Genomic DNA, 25,801 nt, shown 5'->3' with positions numbered 1-25,801 from the left:
AAAATGTCAGCGGTGTTTCACAACACTTCTCTTTTGCACTTGAAGCAAAGCACAGCCACAGGATAACAGTGGCACGGATATATCTATCAGGAGATATAAAAACATTCCTTTGGTGTCTTCTTTCTCCTCTTGTAAAATCCTTTTCTAAATCCATAGTGACGAACACAGGCTTTGCAAGCTCAAGATACCAGAGAACATCTCAGGGAAAATAGGGTGTTCTTTAAAGGACATTTTTCCTCTGGAAATCCCAATAATAGATGGTGGATCTGATCTGGGGTAGCTCCGCCTCCCAGTCCCAGTCTCATTTCACACCTGTGTAGTTTTTCTGGAATGTGATTCCAGTTGACAGACCCATCACCATGACTAGAGCCCATCCAGTTGGTCTGGGCTCTGACTCCCATTCAGAGTAGGGCTAGTTAATGACTTCCTGGAACTGGACCTGAGGAAATAAGCAAAGACAACAAAAGCAAGCAGGCTATTTCCATTGCAGGAGACAACGTGAGGAAGATGTTCCCAGCCGGTCTGTCCCCCCTTACCACAAAAGCCATCACAGCTAAATCTCCAGTTCTCAGTTTCATGAGGCTCTGGAGACGCTGGAGCCAGCCCAGATCCATCCGCAGTCATTATGGACTGACAGCGCAAGGCCATTTATAGACCAACCATGATACAGCAACTTCCCTTCTTCCCTGCTAATTGCAGTGATGAATTGAAGAGGGAGGGAGGTAACTTGGCTAAACTCATTTGGAGGAATGTAATTTCCTGGAATTAGTCTCTGTTTGTCTTTAATGTTTATTGCATTCCACTATCTCCTTCTATTTCTATTAGTCATAAAGCCATTACATTTAAATACAAAAGCCAAGGGCACTTACTTTACTTCCTCATACTTTTTGCCTCGATAGAAGTTACTCTTTTTAATCAGGTAGAGCAGCACCAGGTCACAAAAGAAAGCTCCCTGCAACACAGAAAGAATTTGTCATGACCACTAACAAGGAACAAATCTCCCTCTCCCAATGACCACCACTATCCCTGCCTCCAAACTCTTCCAGCCTGTACATTTGACAAGCTCTCCTGGCTATCACGCTCAGCCTGCAGTTACTCATCCTTGCTTGCTCCAGGTTCTCTTTCAGGCATTTCTTTTTCTCCATAGCTGCTTAGATGTTACAGTCTTAAAGTAAAGATCACTTTAGCAAGCAGGGACAGTTCAGACCTGCTGTTATACAAATGCTTCATTTCCTCAACCTTCTCTTCAATTGCTTGTGTTGAAAAAGGCATCGTATAGAGCTTACAGGTGAGCTGTAAATGCTGGAATATCTCAGAGCAGATGCATAACTGGAACTGGAAGGCAGGCATGGAGAAAAACTGTGCCTGCAGTATTTCAGGGTCATCAGGGTGCAGTACTTGAGTACATCAGACTTAACTGTGTTTGCCCTCACCGTGGTAGCACTGTAATCAATAAGCACAGTTCAGGGTTTGGTTTTTTTATCCCCACTAAGATGTTTCATCTTTAAAGTAGAAAAGGAAATGTTCAGATTTAATTTGTAATGAAAATGAAAGAAAAATAACTTGTAGGAGCTGCATTTTCTTTCATGTACCATGGAATAGCAGGGGTATTTAGACTACAAGGTACATTAACAGATGCCTTCAAGACAGGACAGAGACACACGCCTCACTGAGCAGCCAAAGGAGCAAAAATGCTGCTGGAGAAATTAAACAAATTGTCCCTTTTTATCCCCAGAACAGCCAACTGGCAGCTCTGGGTCCCAATATGTTCCTTTAAGAAAATACATCGACTTACCGCTCCCATGAGAGCCAGCCCTGAACTGATATTGATGACAGTGGGAATGATGTTAAATTTCCCTGCCTAAAAGAAGAGCAAGCCATGAAGTATTCATTGAAAACAACCCAAGAAACAAATGTAAGGGTTTGGTATTAGACAGGGAAAGCTGCTGGTGCTTGTGGGTGTGTTATGTTAGTAGGCACAACCATAGAAGGATTTGCAGTGAACAGTCATCAAGGCTAAAGGTCTGCCTGTCTCAGCTCCAACTGCTCATGGCTGCATTTCTGAGCTTGCATCATCCCTGGATTAGGCTTCTTTTTTGCTAGTGCAGACATGCTAAACAATCTGCGGGGCATCTTTACATTTGCTGGACGAGAATGTTTTTAGGTATAAGAGGTGCAGACTGCTGACCTTTACCTCGTCTGCACTCCTGGTCATCTCCTTCATTATACATGGTGAACGGCAAGCGCTCTTTCCTACAACAAGCCAGACAGGCTGTTCTCATCCCAGCGTTGCTTTGTCACTGAGAAATGTCTCCCTGTTTCTTCTCCAGACTAATAAATATTCTGGCCTGAAACCTCACCTTGCCATTCACCATCACATCAAAACGGATTCCATATGCTTTAAAGAGGGTCCGGTATTCAATCCCTTCAGCATCCCGGTAATATTTAGCAAACCTGAAATGGAACAATACCAATTTTAACTCCATCATCTGCTCCCCCCACACACAAGAACCCGTCTGAGTTCACCCATCAGTGCCAATGGATCTATTCCTCCTCCACTCAGACTGGGAAGTGTCTACCTATAGTTATAGCAGTTACAACTTCTTTGGACATTCCTTTCTCATTGCCACGTGGAGCATGGAAAGAAAAAGTACTGCAACAGAGATTTTACAGCCTGAGACTATGGATTTTGTCTACAATTAACTGACTGGGAGTCAGACAGATGAGCAGTGGGTAACACCAATTATGAAGGGACTGCCAGAAGTCATAACTGATACGCTTCTCCTTTCCACTTACCTGAAGTTGTACCCAGAAGAGACAGACTTTTCTGCAAACTTGTTATCCAGACGGCTAAAAGAATAGTGGGGATTACATTCAGAAGGGGCTTTATCAAGATCACAGTTCCATTCAATCTGAATTCCTATCACACCACCCTTAATGAAAGAGAGAGACAGTGTGAGTTTAAGCTTAGTTCAGTTAGTCTGTCTTCAACTTTGTCCAATCCTTGAGCGAGATTTCCCCAGGGACAAGAATGGATGCATTTCTGGTCAAACACTTCTGGATGGGCTAAGTTCATATTTATAATAATAAGCACATTACTTTACGCACAACCCTGGTCTGCTATCTTAGGAAGAGGCTTCTCACCCTGCTTTCATTAAGTGGCTGTAACAATTCAGGGGTAAGCTCTAAGTAACAGCAAACTGGCCCTTCTACTTCTTCCAGTAAAGGCACATCGTCCCATCTCCCATTCCCCAGGGGCAGCATAAATGGAACCAGCATGATTTTAAGGAACAGCATCTCCACTTTTCCCTGGGCCTGGATGGAAAGAAGATCCCCGGGCAGTCACCAGTGGCTCCTCAGCCACCCAGCAAGCTGGAGAAACACAAGCTCAAAGGGCACTCCTACCTCCAAAGCCATTTCCTGAAAGTCGTTCCCAGCCCATCTGACGATGTCCCCCAGAAGGAAGATGGGGCAGTAGGGATGCTCCGTGCTGTAGCGGCAGGTCTTTAGGTAGGACTCATTGTTGGTGGCCAGCACATTCATCCTACATGTGGGGAAGAGGGGAAGGCACCTTGTCTCCCTCCTTGCTTGCCCACACAGCCTACAACCCCAAGGCTGCAGAGACAAAAGATTTCTTCAGCATACTTCAATCTGTCTGAGCCTGTCAGAACAGCAAAGCCACACTTCTTTCTACTCTCCTTACTTCTTTCTTAATGGAGCAAGAGCTGCAGCAGCAAATGCAAACAGTTCTTTAAATTTGCATTTTCCCCAACCTTGGCCACATCTTCATTTATACAGAAGAGGAATATCTGGGAGCAGAAGCAGCTCAGAACCCTAACTATGGCTGTAGAACATACCCACTGCCTTAGGAGCTCTCCCCCAACTGCATCCCATGCTGCAGGAGCCACCACAGACCACGTTTGGTGACAGCCTTATCTGAGTTGTTCCCTGAGATGCTCCAGCCCAAGCCAAAGGCCTCCCTGAGCTTTTAGAAGAGGAAACACTCATTTCCCCACTCCAGCCACAGGCAGGAGAAGAACAGTGGAGCAAAAGGAGGTTATTGGCTCTGCGATGGAGAAGATACCGGGACTTCTGGGCACCTGCACTTACTTGGAGAATTTAAACTTGGGGAACCGGATCGAGTTCTTGATGAAAACAGTGAAGTTTTCTGCACTGCCGAGAAGTGGTTTCCTGGAACAGAAGGGTTTGTTCCATGTTTGACATTTGTACTCTGCTCACATGTTTAACTGAAATTGCCATTTAAGAAACAGCTCATTACTATCCTGTGCTGCTTCCACAGAGTGAATCTGCTGCTCAGAGCATACACAGGGCTTCAGCAGCCACACCTTGTACCTCCACGACTGGTCCCAGCTCTCCACACAGCCAGCAAGGTGTTAGTGAGGAGCATGCAGGTGGGGGGTAGCACTGGCAGCTGGACACAGCCCTGGGACAGCCAGTGAGTCAAGCAGGTGAGCAGAGAGCCAGTCCTGTTGGGGGCCAAGCAGGGCTCCCTCCTGCACTGAAACAGCCAATATTCAAGCAAGCAACCAAGCAGAGGGAACCCAGACACCACCCTGAATGACACACAAGGCAAGCAATTCAAGCTCAGAAACAGCATAGGATAGCCACGTACTTGGGCTTGGATCTTTTCTCCACTGGGCACCAGGCCAATACCTCACAGGAACCTCTGATGCTGTCCCTGTCTTTCAAACAACGGCCAGTCTTAACCCCTGTAGCACAGACAGTACAGAAAAGGTCATTCAAAGCAGCTGCTCCCTCTCCTTGCCTGCAGGGAGAATGAAAATCAGATGCTTTTTGCTGCCAACCTAAGCCCTCCTCCCTGCTGTGAAAAGCCCCTCTTATCTGGAACAGCCCCTCTGTTGTTGCTTCTACAAGCAGCCTGGGGTGCTTTTTGCCCAGACATCAGAGAGCTGTAAATAAGGCAATTGTCTTAAAGAAAAGAAAATGATTGTTGCTGTCTGAAGTCAAGGATATCTGGGGTTGTAACCCAGCTGATATCTCTGAAGGAACCTGCCTGTACCAGAAGCAGTACAGGAGGAGGGTTTCTTTCCTTACCATTACCAGCCACCACTGCTTGGCCTGCAGGGCAGTCTTCATCCTCGTAACACAAGGCATCAGGAATGTTTACACTCTGCAAAGCAGAAGAGGACAGAAGTGAGAACTGTGGCAGGACACGACACACAGTAGCAGAGCTATGTTCATTTCACTGAATCCTCTACAGGATGGTGATCAGTGAAAACATGCAGCTGGAGCACTAGCAGTAGGCAGTGTGCAAATAACTTGGCTATGTCACACTACCAGCAACATCATGCTTCAGCTATGAAGTCTCGCTTTTGGTCTCTGCTCAATCTAAAGAAGGACAAGCTGTGGAAGAACCGAAGCAAGCAACATCCTCCACTACTCACCAAAAATAAGCAGAAGGCCACCATATTTCAAGAAATAACTGTATCTTTGATTTAAGTTGCAAGTTTTGTGAGCCCCAAAATTCCCCTGCTCCTGGCTGCATGCTGAGCTAATGCAGCCACTAGAGGACAGTTGTGTCCTTAACAATCAAGCTGTGCTGACAGCCTGGATTACCCCACGTTTCTGTGAAGGAAAATTAATCATTGCCATGTGCCAGCAACACTCCTTGCAATGCCAGCATCCTTGCCCCCCCGGCTCCAGCCCATTTTGAACCATGACTCCAGAGAGGACATTTAAACAAATACTTACATGTAAACGTGTTAAAATATAAGGCACATTCTGGAAAGCACTAAGCATTCTCACACATCCTGAAGGTGGCCTGAATGTTCAGCCCTTCCCAGAGTGAGCTTTCTAAGAATGTCTCCTTTGCCCATAACCAAAACGAATCACCTGCAAGTTGTTTTCCCCACAACCTTTTCTAACCCTGACCAATCACTATTCAAGTCTCATCTCCAGCTAGGCAGACATCCAGCACCTTTAGTTAAAGACTCTACATGATCAGTGCCTTGAAGTTAAGAGAGACAAACCATCCAGGTTTTAAGTGATCAGTGCAGTTTTCCTAACTGATGTAAACCACAGACAAAAAGCGTTTGCCTTCTATCCTTCCCACGTTCGCTGCTGTGTCCTCTGCCAGGTCTTACCCCCAGTTTTGTAGGGGTCTGGGAGCCAAAGGACTCAGTTCTTCCTACCTCAGGACACGTTGTTTGTCTCTGGTTTGGGGTCACAATCAAATTTGTCATGACAAAGAAGACATTTTCACCCTAGAATAAACAAAGCAAGGCAGAAGGGTTAGAAAAACCTATTTTAAAGAACCTGTTGCAAGTTCTTTGCAGAACAGTAACAACTCCCTTCCTTCTGGTGCTTTTCAAGGTAGGATACAGCAGAGCTGTTTGTAATCAGTATTTGTTTGCTTGAATTTGGATACTGCCAGTCTCACACACAGCTCTGACAGACAGGAGCAGTGATTTCATTAGTCACAAACAAGCAGGTGAGGGCTGAAAGCAAAGTTAGCTGCAGCTGTCCCACGTTAAGGTGTTATCATCCACTAGATTAAGTTGCTTCTATTATATAGCTTTGAACCTCATGAAATATATATATGAAAAGTCTTATCAGGCAACTTCCTTATGTGTGGAAGGACATACAGCTTAGTGGGTCTCTGTGGCATTAAGTGTTTTGCTTCAGAAACTGCATTAATTTGGTGAGCAGAACTGCTGGGCCTGGCCTGTCTGCTCAGCAAGCACTTACCATCCTTCTCAGTAAGGGACAATGCCTGACCAGGGATCACAGGCTCCATCCCACTGCAGAACATTTCTCAGGCAGGGTCAGGCTGGCTGCCCCAGATGTGCTGTTACAAGCCTGAGCTCGTAGAACAAAGCTCCATGAGATATCCATATTTGCATTCGCAGCCTATGGAAGTTCCTGTGTTTCACTGCGAGCCCAAGGTCTGACATCACTATCATTATACTGGATTCAATATTGTAGCCTGATTGCCCAGCCACATATGAATTCACGATGCCACAGTACAAATTATCCACATTAGGGAGCCCAGAAGCAAAGCTAGCTATCTTTACCTAGTGTGCCACACTACGATGACTCCCTGCAGGCCAACACATGATAAAGAGCCCAGTACTTGAGTCACAGGAGAAACATCTGACAAGTTAAAATACTGGTCAGCATCACCATTTCATTTTTGGTTACGCACAACCAGCCACCTGCAAAGGGTCCCACGGTCCCACACAGCTTCAGCACGAGCCTGCTGCCCGGCCTTCCTGCTGCACAGCACATGTTGGTTGGAGATCAACAGCTGACAGTGAGGCTGCGCATTAAAACTGGTGGAGATGCAGCACAAACCCACAGATCTGAGCGAGCTGCAGAAGGAAGGTGAAGTCTCTCATACAGACAAATGGTTCAGTTTGCAGTCTTCAGCCCAGAACCCTGATTTTCCTCTCATGTCCCTTCATGCACACATGCCAGCTGCTAGCAGGGAAGCACACAACAGCATCTAGCAAGCACAGCTGAGAAGTTTTCAACACAGGACCAAGCCCCATCTGCTGGTATCTTTCCCTTAAAGCATCAACTTTGCATCTCACTTTGTCTAAGCCAAAGAAGCAGCAAGGCAAGTTTAACCAGATCCATTTCAAGCCAGCCTCATCACTCAAATTGCAACACATTTATTTCCACCTCCTCCTTCCTCTGGGCTGCCCCATGCATGTCTGCCTGCTCCAGCCCACTTAAGAAGGTTCAGCTGAGCAGTCCCACTGAAATCCACCAGGTTGCTGCTGAAGGGCTCAGTTTATCAAATACTGTCCTTGGTGGGAAAGAGACAGGTTTCCTTATATATTTGCTGGAAAGACCAAAGAGGAGGCACAACACTGCTGTCTTGTAGCCCACCTCCTGCTTTATTCCATGGAAAGACCTGAATACAACACTGTAGCCTTTCCACCAGCAGCCACATTGGAACATGCCCTTCTACCTGAATGGCAGACACAACAGAAGCAGCACGATTCCCACCTGTGGAGGGATGACATAGTCTGCAACATCCCACAGCCTCTCCCCCAGCTCCGAGGTGTTGGTGAACGCTACCCCTTTCATCTTGGTGATGACAGAACTCTGCAGGGATGTGTCCGTGTCCTGATAGCCCTTCTTGACAACGAAAACCCACCTGGGAAGAGTAGAGCAGGCAGAAACGTGAGTGGAACCAGGGAACAATTTAGGCAGAGATTTACACCAAGGCCAAGCAATCTTTAAGGACAGATCAAAACATGTGAATGACACCAAAGCCTCTGTTACTACTGACCTACTCCTAAATTCAGAATGAACTGCTTGACTGACACAGGCTGCTCTTACCTACAGCTCTGGAGGAAGACTTTGGGAGAGGGACACAGGCTGCATTTGCTGGCACAGCTCCCCTTTGCAGTGCACAGACCTGGACTGCACTAGGACATGCAGAAAGCAAAGGCAGCCATCTCAGGAGCTGAGCAGCATTCACACACACTGCTCTTCTCCTTCTACTTGTGCCAAACCTAAGCAATAACATTCCCCGCTCCTCTGAAGTGTCCCACTTCCCTGTCTCTCCAAGAACACTGTATTTTCTCCCCCAGAAGGGCTCAAAAGCAGAGTCTTAAGTTTTCTTCAGTGAATCTGTGAGGAAATGGCAGCTACACATAAGGAACAATCCAGAGGAGTTTGATGGTTGCAGGCCAGACAGCTTCCAAACAGGGAGCGGTACGCAACCAGGCGGGCACCAGGCTAATGCCAGCCACTTCCATGACAAACTGTACATCCCCAGCCACAGAGGAGGCACTACAGGCACAGTACTGCAGGCACTGCCTAAGCTCTGCAGATGTCTATGGAGGAAAACAGTCAGCATGGCCCTGGTGTCCTCTGGACTTTGACAGTCATGGCTCATGCACTGTCCCTTTTGGATGCAGGATGTGGTCTCAGCGATGTTATCTACAGAACTCCTTCTTTAGCAGCTGATACATACCAGACCATTGAGGCTGCATCTCTGTCCCACTAACTGAAGCTCTGAAACTGTACACCTTTCCATAAATAAATCCAGAATGCAAAAATAACTCTACTATATTTAATAGGTGAAAGCGTGAGGTGGAAAAAAAGTGAGAGGACTCCAAAGCTCAGAGAGAGGGTAAAAACTTATCAGTCGCATTCTAGAAAGCCTCAGAAACTCAGGAAGCAACGGCCCAGGCATCACACAGGCTGGATGACCCCACATCTCAGCCTGGATGCTGCAAGGAGTACGACCGTGTTCATTGCATATCAGTGACTGCCTCCAGCAGAACCTCTTCTGAGAAGTGCTCTGGCTATCTCCATGCCAACCGTGCTCAGAAATAAATGCAAGGCAGCTGACATGCATTCTGCTGCATCCTCCACAATCCCAGCTGCTGCAGCTCACTCCAGCAGATCTGTCACTTTGTGCTTGGTTCCCTCTCGTTCACACTCCAACATTTCATGCAGACAAGCTTGGTTTGTCCCAGGGCTCAGCAACCTTGGCCCTGCATGCTATTGTCTCTAACGAGTCAATTGTTAAGGCTTGGCACCTTTCCTACCAAGTGCAGAAATAACAGAGAAATAATGCAGTACAGAGCCATGGTGGCATCTGATCCTTTCTTAATCATACATTAATCTGGAAGGTAGAGATGTATCCAGCAATCTCCAGCCAGTGAAAAATCAGATAAGAGTTTATTAGGTATTACAAAATCCCACTGTTAGAAATAAGCAGTTATCTGTATTAAAATCATACGCTAAAGCAAGTGAACCCTGCATGCTAAAGTATCTCACATTGATCTTCATCACAACACAGCAAGCAAATGCAACCACAGCAGTACGTTTAATAGAGGGTGATCCTTACCCCACCAGGTAAGCCAGGATGGAGAGCTGCACCACTCGATAGAGTATCCCAACCTTCTTGTTCTTCGCAATGACGTATTTCTCTGTTTTATAATCAAAAAGCGATAGAAATAAACCCTTCCAAGACACCTGCCCCATTCTCCCAGCTCCCTTTACTGAGGGCTGGAGCAGACAGCAGTGTTTGCAGCTCGGTTATCTGCACGTGCTCTGCGGGGAAACCTGACGCACCAACCCTTCAGAGCAAAAGGCTGATTCTCCTCCCTCCTGTCAGCTGCTTGCCAGCAGCAGCACTCAGGCTGGAAACCAGCAGCTGCAATAACACCATATACTTCTTTCACTGCTTTCCAGACGTGTCATTCTCAGGGGAAGTCCCCACCTCAGTTCAGCTCCTGTGCTTCATTCTCCCTCCCCCAGTCACCAAATGTTTATAATGAAACACGTTACAGCATGAAGGTATGTTGCAGAGCCATAGTATCTCACTGGTAAGTATTAAAGCCTGCATTCAGCCTTTGCATGATGGCAAAACAGCAGTTTAAATTTGTAATTACTTAAGCATTCTCATGAGTGACAAGAACTTGAGCCCTTACCGGTCAAAACGCCTGCTTAGCCACTCCAACGTCCTGCCAAAAGAAAACAATTTAAACTAGAAACTAAATTCTGTTCGTGGATGTGGTTCAGAGATCATTCACAATCATCCAAACGCACAGCGAGTGCCAAGCCAGGTGCAGTAGATACAGGACATGTCACCTGGTGCAGAACCGAAGGGAGAGGAGCAGATTTAACCCTGCTGAGATGAGAGCTGTTTACTACCCAGTAGCACAGAGATGACTCTTGGTGTAACAGACACCCGTGTCTGCAAGGACATGAAATAAGCATTATTGCAAGCAAGGATGGAGGATGCTGTCCCTCTGGCTAAGGAGAGAACAGAGTGAGCTCTCAGGTAGAAAATGAAGTAAGACAGGATCTCCCAGCAGTGCAGCCTGACCTTCCACACTAGAAGAAGCTCCAGCAGCATGCTGAGAGATGTGAACCAGAGCATGCCCTTTGCAAGGAAGATCCCATTCACGTGCACTAATGGGGGATGTCTGTCAGGTTTTTTCAGGAATGAGACTGCCCACAGGCTGAATCTGTTAGAAAACATTTACCAGAGATGTGGGGTGTTGTAGTAGGTATAAGCTGCAGGGTCTTCTGCATTCAGGCAGGAGCACGTTCTGTGTAATTAGCTCACACCTGAGCACACACTTAGCCCACAGGGCTCTGTCAGGACCAGAAATGCTCTTGAGACCACTCGATACACACCTGTGATGCACACCTGAACACAGGACCAAAGAGCAGCTTACAGCCATATGCTGCAGATGCAGAGCACTGTCACATTACCAAGGCTGCTTTAGCACATGCTTCTCCTCCCTCTATCCTCAGAATACCTCATTTTGTCCCTCATCCTACAGACATCCCTAGAGTTTCCTACTACAAAGTGAATTAAATCTTTCTCCCTCAATTGCAAAACTGGAACAGAAATCTGCTGGGGAGCTCTTTAACCCAGCAGCTGCTGCACTCCCTGCTTCCAGCCCCACAACACAAGGGTTTCACAGCACAGCTCTGCTCAAGGCAACCAAGTAAGAAATGCAGGCTCAGCCTACCTGCCCCATTGCTGCCCAGAGTCCACAGCCAAGTGAAGAGTGGTGGGGCTGGGAGACAGGAGCATCCTAAAGGAACCTGACCTTCTGATCTGAGTTCAAACACTTCTGCAGGTACCATCTACTGGGTGACAGCTGAGCAACACCTCTTATCATGGGCCACAGCCCCACCTGAACACCATCTGCTCATCCTGATTCTGCAGGCTGGAGCAGATATCAAGTATATCCCATGTCTTGGTGATACACACCCTGTTCTCTTACAGCTGCCTCCAGCATTGCTCCTATTACAATAAAAGCATGCAAGTTCATAGCAGAGCATCAGTGAAGACAAGCAAGCCCATATAGCACTGTAGAAAGACCTCTTTGTCCATCCTCCCCTCCCCCAGAGCCACCTCCTTTATCTGCCTGTGTGACTGCACAGGCTATGATCAGACTACAGACTCACTAAGAGTTAAGCAGTGTTGCCTCCTGGCCTGGTTTTACCCTGTGACACAGACAGAGGTCTGCTGTGGTTTTTGCAATTACTTTCCCAGGTCAGTTAAACTGAGAAAGGATTTACACAGGTTAGAAAAAGAACACTGTTTTGAGAGAAAAGTTTTCCTGTTATAATTGTGACCTGAAGGCATCAACGAGATCTGATCACACGTAACAAAAGATGGATGTAAAGCTAACGAACATCTTGGGTTGGCAGGGACTGTAACGACCATCTAACACCAACCCCATCTGTTCTCATGGACTGTTGGGTTTTTTTGGAGCCATCAAGCAGAAGCACTGCTGCAAATGCTGTTTTTGAACACAAAGTTTCATTCTGAATCAAGCATACCTCGGAGCATCCTGATTATCACTCCTCGTAGGCAAAATTAATGCTGACAGCAGTGCTGCTGGCATGCTTTTGCAGGTATCATTCTCATCATCTTTGAGCTTTCATTGCCTTACTTTTTTTCCTGCCTGGAAGGCAAGATTGCTGCTGTGTTTCTCAGGGTCTGTGAACTGTTCAAAAGTTAGAGTCTAATTCACATGGGAGGAAGAAAATAACTTAAAATCTAACCATCACTTCAAGGCAAAAACACAGTTTGTCCTTCTCCAGGGACTCAGGCTGTCCTTCCTCTGCAAGATATCTCCCTTCTCATAGTCCAACACTTTGAATTTCCCATGGAAACCAGCAGTTCTGCTCCTACCCCATGAGGGCCATTTACTCAATCTGGAAATTCTCACGGGGAAGGTTTTTTGTCCTGTACTGAAACTCTCTCTTTCCTCTCTCTCCCTTTTTATTCCTGGTACGTTACACCTACACATAACTACTTGTACAGCATACAGTAATTGCATTCTCGTTACTCACAGGTAGTCATAAGATGCATGTCTATTTTCTGCTCAGGCCCTTCTGCACATCCCTCCACCTGTCAGTAGCTCCCTGGTGTTAATCCATCCCGGAGCTGAGCTCAGTCCAGCCATGAGCCAAATACAGGGACTGAGGAAATTAACCTCTGATCCCCGCCCTGACCTGAAGGCATTCAGAAAGTAACAAGGTCGCACCTGTCTCCTTAAGGCATGGTAAGATAGGAATGTTTTATGTTCAGCCCAGTATCATGGTATAACGTTACCACTAAGTCACACGCAGAGGACACTGAGCAATGGCAGACAACCTTGGCCAGGGCAGTGATTCACGAGTGGAATCTGCTGCTGAAGTACCCATTTTAGGCACTTGTTCACTTCCAGTTCCAAACGATGGCCCTCCTCACACTGCTGCTCTCAGTGACCCCCGCTCCACTCTTTACTGAGCTACTGAGTGCAGCAGAAAACATCACCTCCTACATGCAGGACAGCTGACTCACAGAACACTAAGCTATTTCTAAGGCACTGGAAGCGCTCCAAATGCAGCAAATGCATCATCCAGAGAGATGCCAGAGCAGGTACTGAAAATAGAAAGGAGGCAAAGAGTGCAGGATGCAAATAGATAAAACTATTTTAGTAAGGAAATGAACAGTGGAAAAGGCCAGGTCAGCTCTCTTCATTAGCGTTTTATCTTTCTTTCTCACAGTTAAACACAGCCTTAGAACAGCATCAAAGAAAAACAAGGGGAAGAGTTCAACAGGTTGAGGAAGGAAGTTCTCTCAAACCACAGCACACCTTCACACGGGAAACAGGCTGCCTTCAGAAAATGATGAACTTGGTTGCACGTTTGGCACCTGCAGTGGAAATTGCTCTGTTCAGCTTCCCTTTTAAGCTGACTCTGCAGTGTAAATAAGAAATAGGTTACCACTTGCCAATGAAACAGTGACAAAAATGCAGCCTTCTTATGCGCCCTCCTGCACACCCAGCCACAAAGGAAATCCTCTTATCAGGAGTTACTGGAAAAACATGCTGCTCTAAGCTCTTCCCTGTTACCACAAGCAAGAGGCTGATGTGTGCAGGCACACTGAGAGCCATGCTGCACACAGCAGTGTGGGAGCAACCTACCTGCAGCAGCACAACTCCATTCCAGCTCATCTATCCTGTCATAAGGGAAATATCTCTCGTGAGGTTGTAATCCAACCAGCTTCCAAACAAACCTGTCCCAAAAGGCTCTCAAGTCAAACACTTCATTGCTCCTATCTGATCTTCTTCCATCAGCACCCAGCACTAAATAATTACTTATGGTGTCTCTCTGATAAGCTTTCCTGAGCAGACTTCCACTTTACTTACCCCGATGAACTACCAGACCACTCACAGAGTTCAACACACGAACCTACCAACTTCTGGCCACACCAAGGGAAGGAGAACCAGCCCAAGGCTTGCCAGTCTTCCTGGTGTGTAGGATATAAGCAGCTCTCAGCACTCCTGGCTAAAATAATACAGGGAGCTCATCTCCCCACCTGGAGTGGTTTGGAGACAGGGCAGGGCTCACAGCTAAGACAGCTGGAGCAGAGAGAAGGGAAGATCAGCACCCATCAGTGGGGAGAAGACAAACATCTACTCGTTCTCTCCTGGATTCCCAACTGCAGTCGGTTAAGTCTGGCTGGGCTCAGACTTTAATGACTCCAAATGAGTCATTTGCAAATCTTCTCATTCAGGGAGATGGCACAACTGTGCCACTGCAGAGTGCATTAAAGTCAGGGCGAGGCGACACACCACGGCACCACCATCAACAAGGCTTTTGTACAGGGGGTTTATTCAGAACTCGGATCACAAATAAATTTAGAAGCAGACACGGCAAGATTTCCATGGGAACAGCACAAAAACCCATCTGTGGTTTGGATGACTTCACTAATCCCTTAAGTGCCATCCAATTACTGCAAATGCGTTTGGCATCCACTCCAGCAATCGTGAAGAATTAAATGATCGAATGGCACTCATTGGAAATTACAAGTCACAGAACTCTGCAATGCGTTTAAGGAAAAACAAAACATCTCAAAAGGAAAACATCATAACCCATTGCAAAGGCTGACCTCTTCGGGAGCCATAAGGGACGACAACAGGGATTAAGTAATGATTCTTAATTCAGAGAAGAAACTAGAAGAAAAAAGAGAGATTGGGAGTATATCAAGGTTGGATGAAGAAGAGGTAACTTTACCTGCAGCTTAGCAAGAATCTGTGCTTACATAGCACAGATTCTGAGCACAAATTCTGACAGTTCATTTCATAGAGTCATAGAATGGCCTGGGGTGAAAAGGCCCACAATGATCATCTGGCTCCAACCCCCTGCTGTGTGCAGGGTCACCAACCAGCAGCCCAGGCTGCCCAGAGCCACATCCAGCCCGGCCTTGAATGCCTGCAGGGATGGGGCATCCACAGCCTCCTTGGGCAACCTGTTCAGTGCATCACCACCCTGTGTGAAAAACCTCCTGCTGATACCATAACTAATGCCCTCTGCTAAGGGAAAGCAATCAAACACCTCCCAGCAGCTGTTCTGTGCCGGGACTTACCCGGTGCGGTCAGGCTGCTGAGATCTCCGTGTGTTTCCTAGCAGGACGTCAGTCCCAGGTGTGTTGTGGTGCCTGTGGGAAGGTTCAGCACGGCCCTCGGGCCGCCTTCAGCCACCAGTGCGCCCGAACTACACAGGCCGGGATCTTTTGCGAGACTTTATTCTCAAAAACAGACGCAATTCATGAGGCTACAGACACGCACATGCTCATACATCACTACGTGTGTGTATACGCAAAACGGTCTTTCTCATCCGCGGCAGCTCCTACCGACCCCCACCTGTGGGCTCCCGGCTCCCCCGCTGCTCCCACCTCACACAGCGGCGGGGCGGCGCTTCATGGCGGCAGCCCGGCCCTCCCGCTCGGCATCCGCCCCCCCCCCCCCCGCAATCTCGCGAGATCTCGTTTGAAACGGCGGCGGGAGCGCGGGTGGCCGCTCAGACAAGGCCCGGCCCGGTCCGGCCGCGATGCCGCGGTTGCTGCGCACGTACTCGAGGCGCGGCGGGTTCCTCCGCGCGCTGCCGCAGCCCGACCGCTGGATTTCGCCCCCTCCGGACCGACGGCGGCTCTTCAGCTCCTCCTCGGCCGCCTCCAGCGCTCTCTCCGCCAACGATCTCTCCAGCGCCCCCTCCGCCCCTTCGGACGATCCCGACTTCTCGCCGCCGAAGTCGCGCCGCCGGAAGCCGTCGGGTGAGCGCCCCGCCCGCCCCCGGTACCTGCGGAGCCGGCGCGGGGCGGAGAAGGAGAACCGGCCCCCGGCCGCCCTCAGCTCCCCGTCGCCCTCCCCGCTGCCGCGCTGCGCCCGCCGCCGCCGCCAGGGGTCGCCGTCCGCCGCCAGCCGCCCGCTGCTCTGCAGCACCCCGCATTGGGCGCCCCCTTACGGCGCCGCCCGCCCGTCCCGCCGCCCGGCCGCGCCGCTCCCGGAGCTCAGCAGCAGCCCGGAGTGCGGCCCGGCGCTGAGCCGCAGCCCGGAGCTCTTCTCGTCGCACGACGCCTCCGTCGGCAGCGCCGCCGACTCGCCGGGGGCATCGCGGGGCGGCCCGGAGCGGCTCACGCCGTCGCCGCGCACGCGGAGCGGGAGGGACGGGGAAACGGGAGCGCCCCGCGCGGCGGCACCGGGCGAGAGCTCAGAGCAGGGCGGGAGCTCAGAGCCGGCACGGAGGGTTCTGAGGGCGTCCGTGCGGGAGGCGCTGCGCGGAGCCGCCGATCCCCTCGATGAACCGCGGCTGTCCGAAGGGCCGCCCGGTGATGTGAAGGGCGATGCGACGGCGGGCAGCCCGGGCCGGCACGGGGACACGGCCGAGTGCCGGCTGATGCCGGTGGTGGTTTTGGACCGAGGGGAGGTGCCGCTGTGGCTGAGCGGCCGGAAGGCGGCGTCCCCTCCGGGCCGCGAGGGAACCGCGAAGTACCAACATAAAAGTAGCAAAGCGATTCCCGGGGAGGGCAGCGCCTGCAGGAGAGCCTGCATCAGCGGCTTCAGCGCCAGCCGCTGGGGGAGGCAACCGCGGCTCCGTCCGTGCAGGCGCAAAAATAAGAGGCAGCAGCAAACGGGCGCCTCTTTTCTCAGACCACGATTAAGAGCGAGAGGAAGGAAGAAGGGTGTTCAGATGTCGGGAGGGACAGAGGACGCCGACTGCTCGTTCCTCAATAGCTCCCAGCGCTGGAGTCGATTTCGATCATCTCTGTCCCTCCACAAGAAAAAGAAAGTGTTCTCAGATGACAGTTCCTATGCCAGCATCCTTTGTAACTCCTTTGCGACTTCCCAGCTTTCAGGGCACCAAGCAACCCTGTCTTCTAGTAGGGCTGAGAGTTACGCCTTGTCTCCTTCCTCTGTGGTCCTGCTGGCTCCCATGAGTTCCTCTTCAGTCCTGGAGGTCACGCTTACAGACGCAGAGAAAGTGTTTAAGGAATGCCAGCAGGAGGGACCTATTGCTTTTGAGGATTGCATTCCCTTAGATAAGATGAAAAACTGCAAGAAAATCGGAGAAGGGGTGTTTGGAGAGGTTTTCCAGATCGACAGTGACAGAGGACCCGTGGCCTTAAAAATAATTCCCATTGAGGGAACTGAGAGGGTAAACGGTGAAGCTCAAAAGAGCTTTGGGGAGATTCTACCTGAAATAATAATTTCAAAGGAACTCAGTCTTCTGTCCGAAGAGTCCACGAATAGGACTGTAGGGTTCATCAGCTTGTACTCCGTGCACTGTGTTCAAGGGGCTTATCCTAAATATCTCCTAAAAGCCTGGGACACGTACAGAAAGGTAACAGGGTCAGAAAACGATCGGCCAGACCTGTTTGGGGAAGAGCAGCTCTTCGTAGTTCTGGAGTTTGAATTTGGAGGCAGCGATTTGGAGAACATGAGAAAGAAACTGAGTACTGTGGCTTCAGCAAAAAGCATTCTGCACCAGGTGACTGCGTCACTGGCTGTGGCAGAACAGGAGCTGCACTTTGAGCACAGAGACTTGCACTGGGGGAACGTGCTGGTAAAGAAAACAGACGCAAAGGAGCTTAACTACGTGTTGAACGGGACTACATGCACGATCCCCACAGCAGGGATCCATGTCAACATCATAGATTATACCTTGTCTAGGCTGGAGAAAGATGGGTTAACTGTCTTCTGTGACCTTTCCACTGACGAAGAGCTGTTTCAAGGCACCGGGGACTACCAGTTTGATATCTACAGGCAAATGAAAGTGGAGAACTCCAACAGCTGGACTGACTACCATCCACACAGCAACGTGCTCTGGCTGCACTACTTGTCAGATAAACTTTTGAAAGAGATGGCGTACAAGAAAAAGGAATCATCATCTGCCATGAGAAAAATAAAGCAGCAGCTCACCAAGTTTCATAAAGAAGTGCTGACTTTTGGGTCTGCCACTGAAGTTTTACACAGCAGCAGCCTCTTCCAATGAGGGAGGCAGCGCAGGGCTTCCAAGAACTGGTGCTGCCCTTCTCCTCTGCTGTTTTTTATGTACAGTCTTTTAAATGTTAGCAGAATGAGGTGTTACCATCAGTTAGCAGTGTGTACAGTAAACTAAACGTGTAAAAAAACCACACACACACAAGTCTTCTGCTCTGGTACATTCCCATATATACTGTCCTTGAGGGGGGAAAGGAAACAGACTCGACCCTGGGGAGGAGGGGGAGATGCCTTCAGGTCCAGTTCATGTTTTGGATTCCACTTGGGTTATTAAAAGTTCTTTCCTCATTCTATTGGCTTTCTTAGCAAGCTCTTTGCTTAAAAACAAAACCCCCAAACCAACCAACCAACCAACCAAGCCCCAGTGCTGGAGATGGGGGAGTGTTGTCAGCCCAACCAGAGAAAGGCACTTTTTGACGCAATTACAAAAATGAGCTTGTGTTCATTTTGGCACAATTTGTACTTGGCGTGAGGCAATAAAAGGTCCATTTCCTAAAGCTGCTGTAGTTTGGCTTTTAAAGACATTCTAATCTGCGATAATACGATGATTGTTTTTTCTCTCTGTGAGTTCCAGGGATAACATGGTGTGTTATTTAAAAAGGCACCTGCGTTCCTGATGCATTTCTGACAGCTGTGACCCTGAATGCTGACAGGATCCCAAAGCTGTAACCTGATGGCAGCATTTACCTAGAGAAGAAAATGTGCAGGGGGTTCTTTAGTCTTGATGGCAGCTGGGTGAGACAAACTACATCTGAAGTCATATCAAATTCTTTGTTTTCAAGAAGTCCTTAGCTAACATTCACATACATTATAGGAACTGGCCTGCAGAGAAAGATAAATCAATCTCAGTGAACATTCACTTTAATTTTTATTGAAAATAAGTCCCTCCAATGACCCAGGTGCATTAAGGAATGAAGAAGAACCTTCCCATCTTCTAGGCTTTTACTTTTGCTATCTTAAGCTACAGAAAGCAACCTGACAATCTGCGCTGCTTGGAATTACGAAGGTAGAAATCATACTGCAGTCCTACCAGGCATCCTCTCCATCCTTTTTTCCTCTAATTGATTGAATTAATGGAACATAATTGAATATTTTTAAAACACAGTAAGGGCTGCAGCGAATGCGTATCTGACATCAAGGACGTGTTCTTCAGTCAGAATGGTGCTATCTGCCATTTAGGCTTGAAAAGAAAAAAGGCAGAATGGATAAAACAACTTCTATTACCTGCCCACGTTGGTCCTTTTATTTCAGAACTGCCAGCACGGGCTGTACAAGAAGGATGGAAACTGGCAGTTAAAGGGAGAGGAGGCAGCCTGCTGCCCTGCAGGGTGATGTACAGCAGCGCTGGAGTTGCTGTATGTCAGAGAGAAGCCCCTGAGCAAGAAAAATGCCCTAATTCTGTTCTTGTTCATTTGGAATCAAAGCTCTATTTGGAACAAAACAGGATTATGTTACTCATCTATTTTCTCTGCTAAGCTGGAAGGAGGATTTCAGCAGTTTTCCAGTTCAGTGAGCACAAGCTTTTAAATATGCACTGCTCTTAAATGTTGACCTTAAAGGCTGCTCTATTTTTTACTGAAATAATGACGTTTGAGCTATAATTAGGACCACAATGATCATCCAGTTTCAACTCCCTGCTACGTGCAGGGTCACCAACCACCAGACCAGGCTGCCCAGAGCCACATCCAGCCTTTCTTGTTCAGTTCTCAGTGTGTTTTGGGGTGAAAATAGCAATACTCAGTGATATTAAGCAACGATTACAGGTTTACTTCAGAATACGCTTTCATCTAATTGGCAAATCACTGAGGAGCTGGGCAGTTTTGAGGGAAAAGGAGGCAATAGCAAAATACTGATTACACTGTAAATACTCTTTAACTCATTGGGATCCTGTTAAAGCACGATGCATTTTGTGCTTGGCATTCCCTTCCAGAATAAACATGAAAGTGGAATTAAGGAATTATCTCTTGCCTTGAGAAAATGCACATGAGTGACAGGCTGAGCGTGAACAAACACGAGGCCTAACTGTAGAGATACAGCAACAAGAGCAGCTCCTCAAAGTACCATTTAGAGATAGGAAAAAATGAAAGTAATCATCTCTACTTACAGTTGTTTCCTTCAATGCTGGATGCCCAACTCCGCAGTTTAAGGGTAAGTCTGCAGAAGTGAATAGTATTGGTTGGCCACAGGGAACAGCGGGAGAGGATGGCTGCCAACAAAAGAGGAACGCTCTTTAATGTTGAATAAAAATAGATTGGGGAAACTCAACTGCGTCTGCCTCCATAAAATGAATTAGGTGGATGTAGCCCAATAAAAGACTGGGAGTCTTAAATCAGAAGTTCAAGCTGTAGTCCTAACAACCAGAATGCTGTCCCTGCACTGACCTGCCTCAGCATTTACTTGGGTAGCAAATGAATCAGAGCCCGAGCTGTTTTCTTTGAGCATTCTGCCCCTAATTGAATAGCTGGCTGTTCTGCAATCTGACCTCAGCCATCACCTTCTTAAAATGGAGTTTTTTAGGACATGGAGAGGACATGGCTGTTACGTGTGGCTCATCTCCACTGTTTGCAGAGCATCAGCTTCCTCAGTGGCCCACCACCACTTCTGCTCTAGAAGCAGACAGAAAAATGAGACAGGTTAGATGTATTTTCTAATCTTATTTCATAACTGAGCGACCCAAATCATCTTGTTCTGCTAATTGCTCCTTCCAAGTACTTTCACACACAGGATAACGAGACAGCCCAGATGATTATTATTAGTATTAATAGGCGCTTGGAGGAAGATGCTTCCTTCTTAACATTCGAGCACCATCTCCAAACTTCAAGTAACATTTTTCCAGCTCTGTTTGACATCAACACAGCTTTTAAACATTGTTCCACTTGAGCTGCTGTTCTGTGAATCCCCGGGGTAACTTTTCACAATGAAGTGATGTCTGCACTGTTGTCCAAAGCTGTGAAAACCAAACAGCTCTTTGCTGAAGAGCTGTGCCGAGCATGAGGCTGAAACAGAACCACGTGGTGGCAATCGAACGTCAGAGCTGTGGTTTTAGGACGACTGCAGCTGTTGTGCAAACTGAAAACACTGGAAGAACAAACAGGAGTTTTGCTCAGAGCAAAACAATGAATGAAGGGTAACAGTTCTGATCTGCAGCATTCACAGAGGAGATAAAAAAAACATGGTAATAGATTCCCAACAGCTTCCCACACTGTGAGTGAAATGAAATGAAATGAAATGAAATGAAGAGGCTCTGCCAGTTCAGGCTCTGAGATGGACAGAACGCTTTGTTGGAGGTACCAGAAGTTGAACCCAGTGCAAAAGGAAATGCAGGACTGCAGGCTGCAGGCTGATCACAGCTCCCATTGATCACCTTGCTGAGACACCCGTAAAGCTGGGATCATGCTGAAGTGTAGTTTGGATGTAATGATGCTGCTGTTCTGGAACATTAGCATTCGCTCAGGATTGAATCTCAAGTGGCTGAGAGCGAACAACTGGTCAATGAAGAGCAAGCAAGGAACATTATCAATGCTTGAATCATTACAGGGAAAAAAAAAGGCTTTAAGAAATCCTGGCAGCAAGACTAAGAAGTGCTCAGCTTTTCCATAACGTTTCACCTGGGCCACTCTGGCCTATTTACAGAAGTTCCACTTTTTGCTGGGAATGCAAAACCCCGTCAGTCTGAGGGAACGGGCAGCCAAAATACACCAGGATGGAGAGAGAGTTTCAACATTAAGCCCCCTGTTTATGTTTCCATGAGATAAACTCGTTACCCAGTGGTACAAATTCTCTCTTTATCTGCAGTGTGTTTTCAAATAAAAAAAGCAACAACAAAACTGAAGCCGTCCATCTTTTCCTCTCCTTGCTGAACTCCACCAGTCACTCGGCTGGCAGACATCTGATTGAAAACAAGGCATGGTCAGCCAAGAAGGTTTTCCTGTGTCTAACTGACTTCAACCATCAGTGCTGAACTGCAGACATTAAGACCTGCATTAATCTGTTAGATTTCATTAATTGCTCAAAGCTTTAGAAGTTCAAAGGCAAAAGCAACGCGTGCTGAGCGCTTTACATTTATTATTATTTCTTCTAGCACTGGGAAAGATTTTTTTTACGTAGCTCCGATACCACATTAAAAATAGAATCATTACACAGTGCTTGGAACGCAGGGTCTAAATTTGTCTTTGAACCATTTTCCCAATAGACTAAAAAACTGCACTCGTTACCTACCAGAGCACAACTACGTCCTCCAGTCATCCTACTGCAATAAGTTGGAGACCATCATTAGTGCAGTCAAAGCCATTGCCAGGTTGTCCAAAGCACCGATGAAATGTCTTTAATGTGAGGAGGGAAACAAATATAAGTTGAGATCACTTTCTCATCCATTGAAAGACACACTTCCTTTCACAAGGCTGCTGTCAAGCTGGTTCCTCGGTGCTCCTGACTTGCAAAGTTTTGACTATCCTGTAACGAGTTGGCAGGAGACATCAGTGGTGCTGAAAGAGGAACTGTTTGAAAGCTGATCTTCATGGGGCCTCCACCCACAATATCCTCATATCCATCCCCAGTGATGTCTCCAGTGCTGGCCACAGTAAACCCAAACCTTGTGAAAGGAGTGGTCACTGCACATTTAGGTGTCCTTCCAAGGGGAACGAACCACTGCAAAACACCCACTAGCCAAATCCCTTCACAGCAATTATAACTGGAGTAGATCATACATGAGAAAGGACAGACCTCGCTGCACATGCATAATGCTTACAGGTGAACAATAAAGCCCTAAACAGTATCATTGGAGGTTCCATGTACCAGTTAATTCTCAGGCACTCCTGCACTGACTGCATGCAGACCCTCCTACAGCAGCAGAGGGCCAGACAGCCCTGCACAAGAGGACACGCTGAAGTACTCAGTGTAAGCCGTTCACAGATGGAGTCGATGCCCGGCTGGTTCCGAGACGAGCTCGTTTCTCCACTGCATTACAGAAATGAGCCACCAGAGGGTGCAAGTTGTTCGACTTGGAATGGATGCCCGGGCTGCTTTCTGCTTCCCTCCATTTGGAACGTGCCCCAAACGAACCTCAGCAGAGCACCAGAGTGGGTTTCTCTTGGTTTGTTGTTAAAGAGGGTTCGGTTGTCATTCGGAATGATGCAATTCATAATTTCCTGTATATTTTACACTGGATCCAGCAGCTGGGCCCTCAAAACGTTCTGTTTTCTACAAGCCTCAAGAGACAAAGTTTCAGCAGCTACCCACGCATGTGTTTGTTATAAGCGCTGCAAAGAACACTGCTTGGCAAATCAAAGTCCGCACCAACAAATTACCTACATACAAGCAGAAGAAATGGTTTTATCCCACTGTGATATCTGTATATCTCGTGTACAGAATGCTTTTATTTCTATAGTTATTTCTTTTTTTTTTCCTACTCTAAGAGCTAAGATAGGATCGCTGGCTTCATCCTGCAGTCCTCTACCATACAGGGAGAGCACATTCAGTGAGAGCACAAAGGAGGAATGTTTTATTTGTCACTACTTAGGCATGGTTGGAAAATCCCCAACATGGACTGTTTACGCTACCAGTGTTTTTACCTTAGTCTCCAGGCAATAGACGTAAACCCTTCCTCCTTCTCCATGGATGTGATAAAACGGAGCTCCAACAAGGAGAACTGTCACCCCATCACGGTTCACACCAAACGGGCAAAGTTCAGGGCCAAAATAAGACCCAACCTGGGCTCTAGAAAACAAAACAAACAAGCAGCTCTTCCACTGGAATTCTCTATATATAGCTTTGTAGAATTAGCTCTGTGCAACAGTAAGGCAATTTTTAGAACGAAACATCACATATCTACTTATATGTGGATCACTTCCCTATTATTTATTACATTTCTGCCATCCTCAGGGACAGGTCCTGCAGCCAGCGTAACAGAACCCAAATCATTACTCAAAAATCTGACAGAATAAAAGGCAGAACAGCATCGTTGATGACGTCTTTTCCCATGAGCACATAACACAAATATAGCATGAACTCCATTTAGATAAATGCCCTCCCAATCTTGTTCAAATTTGATGATTTCTTCTGGTGTTCCCAAAGCAATATGGAGTGATGGCTGTATAATCCACATCTAGCTAAACCAGATGCTTGGCTGGTTGCTACCGTGATTGCTACTTGTGGGGTATCTAACCAAAGAAAACATGGTGTAGTGACAGCACATGGCCTGCAGCAGCCTGATGTGAGCAGCTGAGCTTTGATCATTTACCCAGCTGAGATGAGGCCTCAACAGATCTCATTTAAAAAGGCAGGAATTGCTCTCAGCCAGGGAGGTGCACAGGAAGAATGAGTGGAGGCTGCCTGACCACAGCAATAGTAAAGCTAATTGATTTATTCAAACAATTACAATGGATGTACTCTTGCTTCAAAGCACGGTACATTTGTCTGGAGGAGAAAGCATGGCTGTCGTTTGAACAAACAAGGTGTGTGTGGCCACTTGACCTGAATGCCACTGCAGTATATTGTGGATCAGTAAATAGGTTCAAGAGAATGGGTGCTATGGAAGTACTTGTGAGTTTGGGGCTGTGGGGATCAGATTTTCATCTTAAAACTACAGCTTAAACTTCATCTTAAAACTAAGCAGTTCAACAAACTGCTCTGAGTACATGCAGAAGTGTAAGTATCATAATAGATACACTGAAGAGAGTGTATCTTCAGTGTATCTTCATATATTTATTGATCTCTAAGGTCCCTTCCAACTTGCACAATACTATGATACTATGATGATGATGATGATTTCACGTGATTAAAAGCTTGACAGCCTCAAAGGGGGTTTTCTGAAGGCTGGGTAATGCAGCTGGGATCCTCGATTCTACAGAAAAACCTTATTTGCAAATAAAAGCTCGAGTGACAAGGTTTGTACAAGGTAGGCATCTGTAGGACTTCACTCCTTAACCGCCTCCAAAATGAGCTCTCTGGAATCCAGCAGACAGAGGTCTAAATGGATCAAGAGAGCCAGGGCATCTCAGAATGGACATCCTGCATATCTAACACAAGACTACTTTTTCTTCCACCCACCACTAAAGCATAAAAGCAGACACAGGGTTTAAATGGAAACATATTTCTTCTTATGTGAGCTCAGAGGCAACAAACATGGCTTTGATGTTGCTCCCTACTCACCCCAGGCACGTAGAGTTTGACCTCAGCCATTTCAAGGGCGTTCAGCACATTTCTCAGTCAATGGTTTTCCAGAAACACTTGCCCAGATACCATGGCAATGATTATCTTGTCATCAGTCAGTCTGGAGTCATGGCTTTCATTAAAGGCTCTATCCCTATGGAAGAAAAAAATAAATAAGAGAGTTGTTTTATGGGACAAACTACATCTTCAGAGCTAGAAATGTCAGCGCTGCTGAAGGGCATTTATGTTCGTTGAGCTCTCAGCACACAAGAGCCTGCTCAGCACAGACACGCAAGGCAGATGTGCACATTCATGTGCACAAGGATTAATGCTTCCTAGAGATGACG

General features: G+C 47.4%; 2 protein-coding genes and 1 long non-coding RNA gene across 14 annotated transcripts; 1 reads left to right on the top strand and 2 right to left on the bottom strand.

Annotated features, from left to right (window-relative positions):
• Positions 1-9: 9 nt before the first annotated feature.
• Positions 10-15,713, bottom strand: P2RX5 (purinergic receptor P2X 5). 11 transcript variants are annotated; one of them, XM_072353350.1, is made up of 14 exons: positions 15,392-15,713; positions 10,440-10,472; positions 9,854-9,935; positions 7,996-8,146; positions 6,174-6,245; positions 5,077-5,152; positions 4,634-4,730; positions 4,111-4,191; positions 3,406-3,544; positions 2,797-2,933; positions 2,361-2,454; positions 1,796-1,861; positions 870-952; positions 10-439 (listed from the first exon to the last, which is right to left on the bottom strand). In XM_072353350.1, the coding sequence occupies exons 4-14, from the start codon at positions 8,074-8,076 to the stop codon at positions 364-366; spliced, it is 1,002 nt and encodes a 333-aa protein (XP_072209451.1). In that variant the 5' UTR covers positions 8,077-8,146; positions 9,854-9,935; positions 10,440-10,472; positions 15,392-15,713; the 3' UTR covers positions 10-363. The 11 variants fall into 11 exon arrangements, with proteins under 11 accessions (XP_072209451.1, XP_072209445.1, XP_072209446.1 ...); XM_072353344.1 differs by having other exon boundaries at positions 6,126-6,245; positions 15,392-15,687; XM_072353345.1 differs by lacking the exon at positions 15,392-15,713 and adding an exon at positions 10,838-10,862 and having other exon boundaries at positions 6,126-6,245.
• HASPIN (histone H3 associated protein kinase) lies at positions 15,703-19,121 on the top strand. Its single transcript, XM_072353338.1, has one exon. The coding sequence runs from the start codon at positions 15,856-15,858 to the stop codon at positions 18,295-18,297; it is 2,442 nt and encodes an 813-aa protein (XP_072209439.1). The 5' UTR covers positions 15,703-15,855; the 3' UTR covers positions 18,298-19,121.
• A 1,425-nt stretch (positions 19,122-20,546) lies between these two features.
• LOC140260723 (uncharacterized) lies at positions 20,547-25,574 on the bottom strand. 2 transcript variants are annotated; one of them, XR_011905606.1, is made up of 4 exons: positions 25,455-25,574; positions 23,876-24,020; positions 22,524-22,627; positions 20,547-20,911 (listed from the first exon to the last, which is right to left on the bottom strand). It is a non-coding gene; the product is annotated as an uncharacterized lncRNA (long non-coding RNA). The 2 variants fall into 2 exon arrangements; XR_011905605.1 differs by lacking the exon at positions 20,547-20,911 and having other exon boundaries at positions 22,302-22,627.
• Between the last annotated feature and the right edge of the window lie 227 nt (positions 25,575-25,801).

Source organism: Excalfactoria chinensis, chromosome 19, assembly GCF_039878825.1.
Source record: "Excalfactoria chinensis isolate bCotChi1 chromosome 19, bCotChi1.hap2, whole genome shotgun sequence".
NCBI classification, from domain to species: Eukaryota; Metazoa; Chordata; class Aves; order Galliformes; family Phasianidae; genus Excalfactoria; species Excalfactoria chinensis.
Note: the sequence above shows the minus strand (reverse complement) of the source record. Positions and strands in the feature narration are given on the sequence as shown.

Excerpts from the sequence above, each read along its gene's own strand:
- P2RX5 (XM_072353339.1), bottom strand. The coding sequence starts at position 9,990 with ATGGGGCAGGTGTCTTGGAAGGGTTTATTTCTATCGCTTTTTGATTAT. Across the intron at positions 5,153-6,125 it reads AGACCCCTACAAAACTGGGG|AGTGTAAACATTCCTGATGC; the intron begins GTAAGACCTGGC and ends TCTGCTTTGCAG. Across the intron at positions 2,934-3,405 it reads TTCAGGAAATGGCTTTGGAG|GGTGGTGTGATAGGAATTCA; the intron begins GTAGGAGTGCCC and ends TCTTTCATTAAG.
- HASPIN (XM_072353338.1), top strand. The coding sequence starts at position 15,856 with ATGCCGCGGTTGCTGCGCACGTACTCGAGGCGCGGCGGGTTCCTCCGC.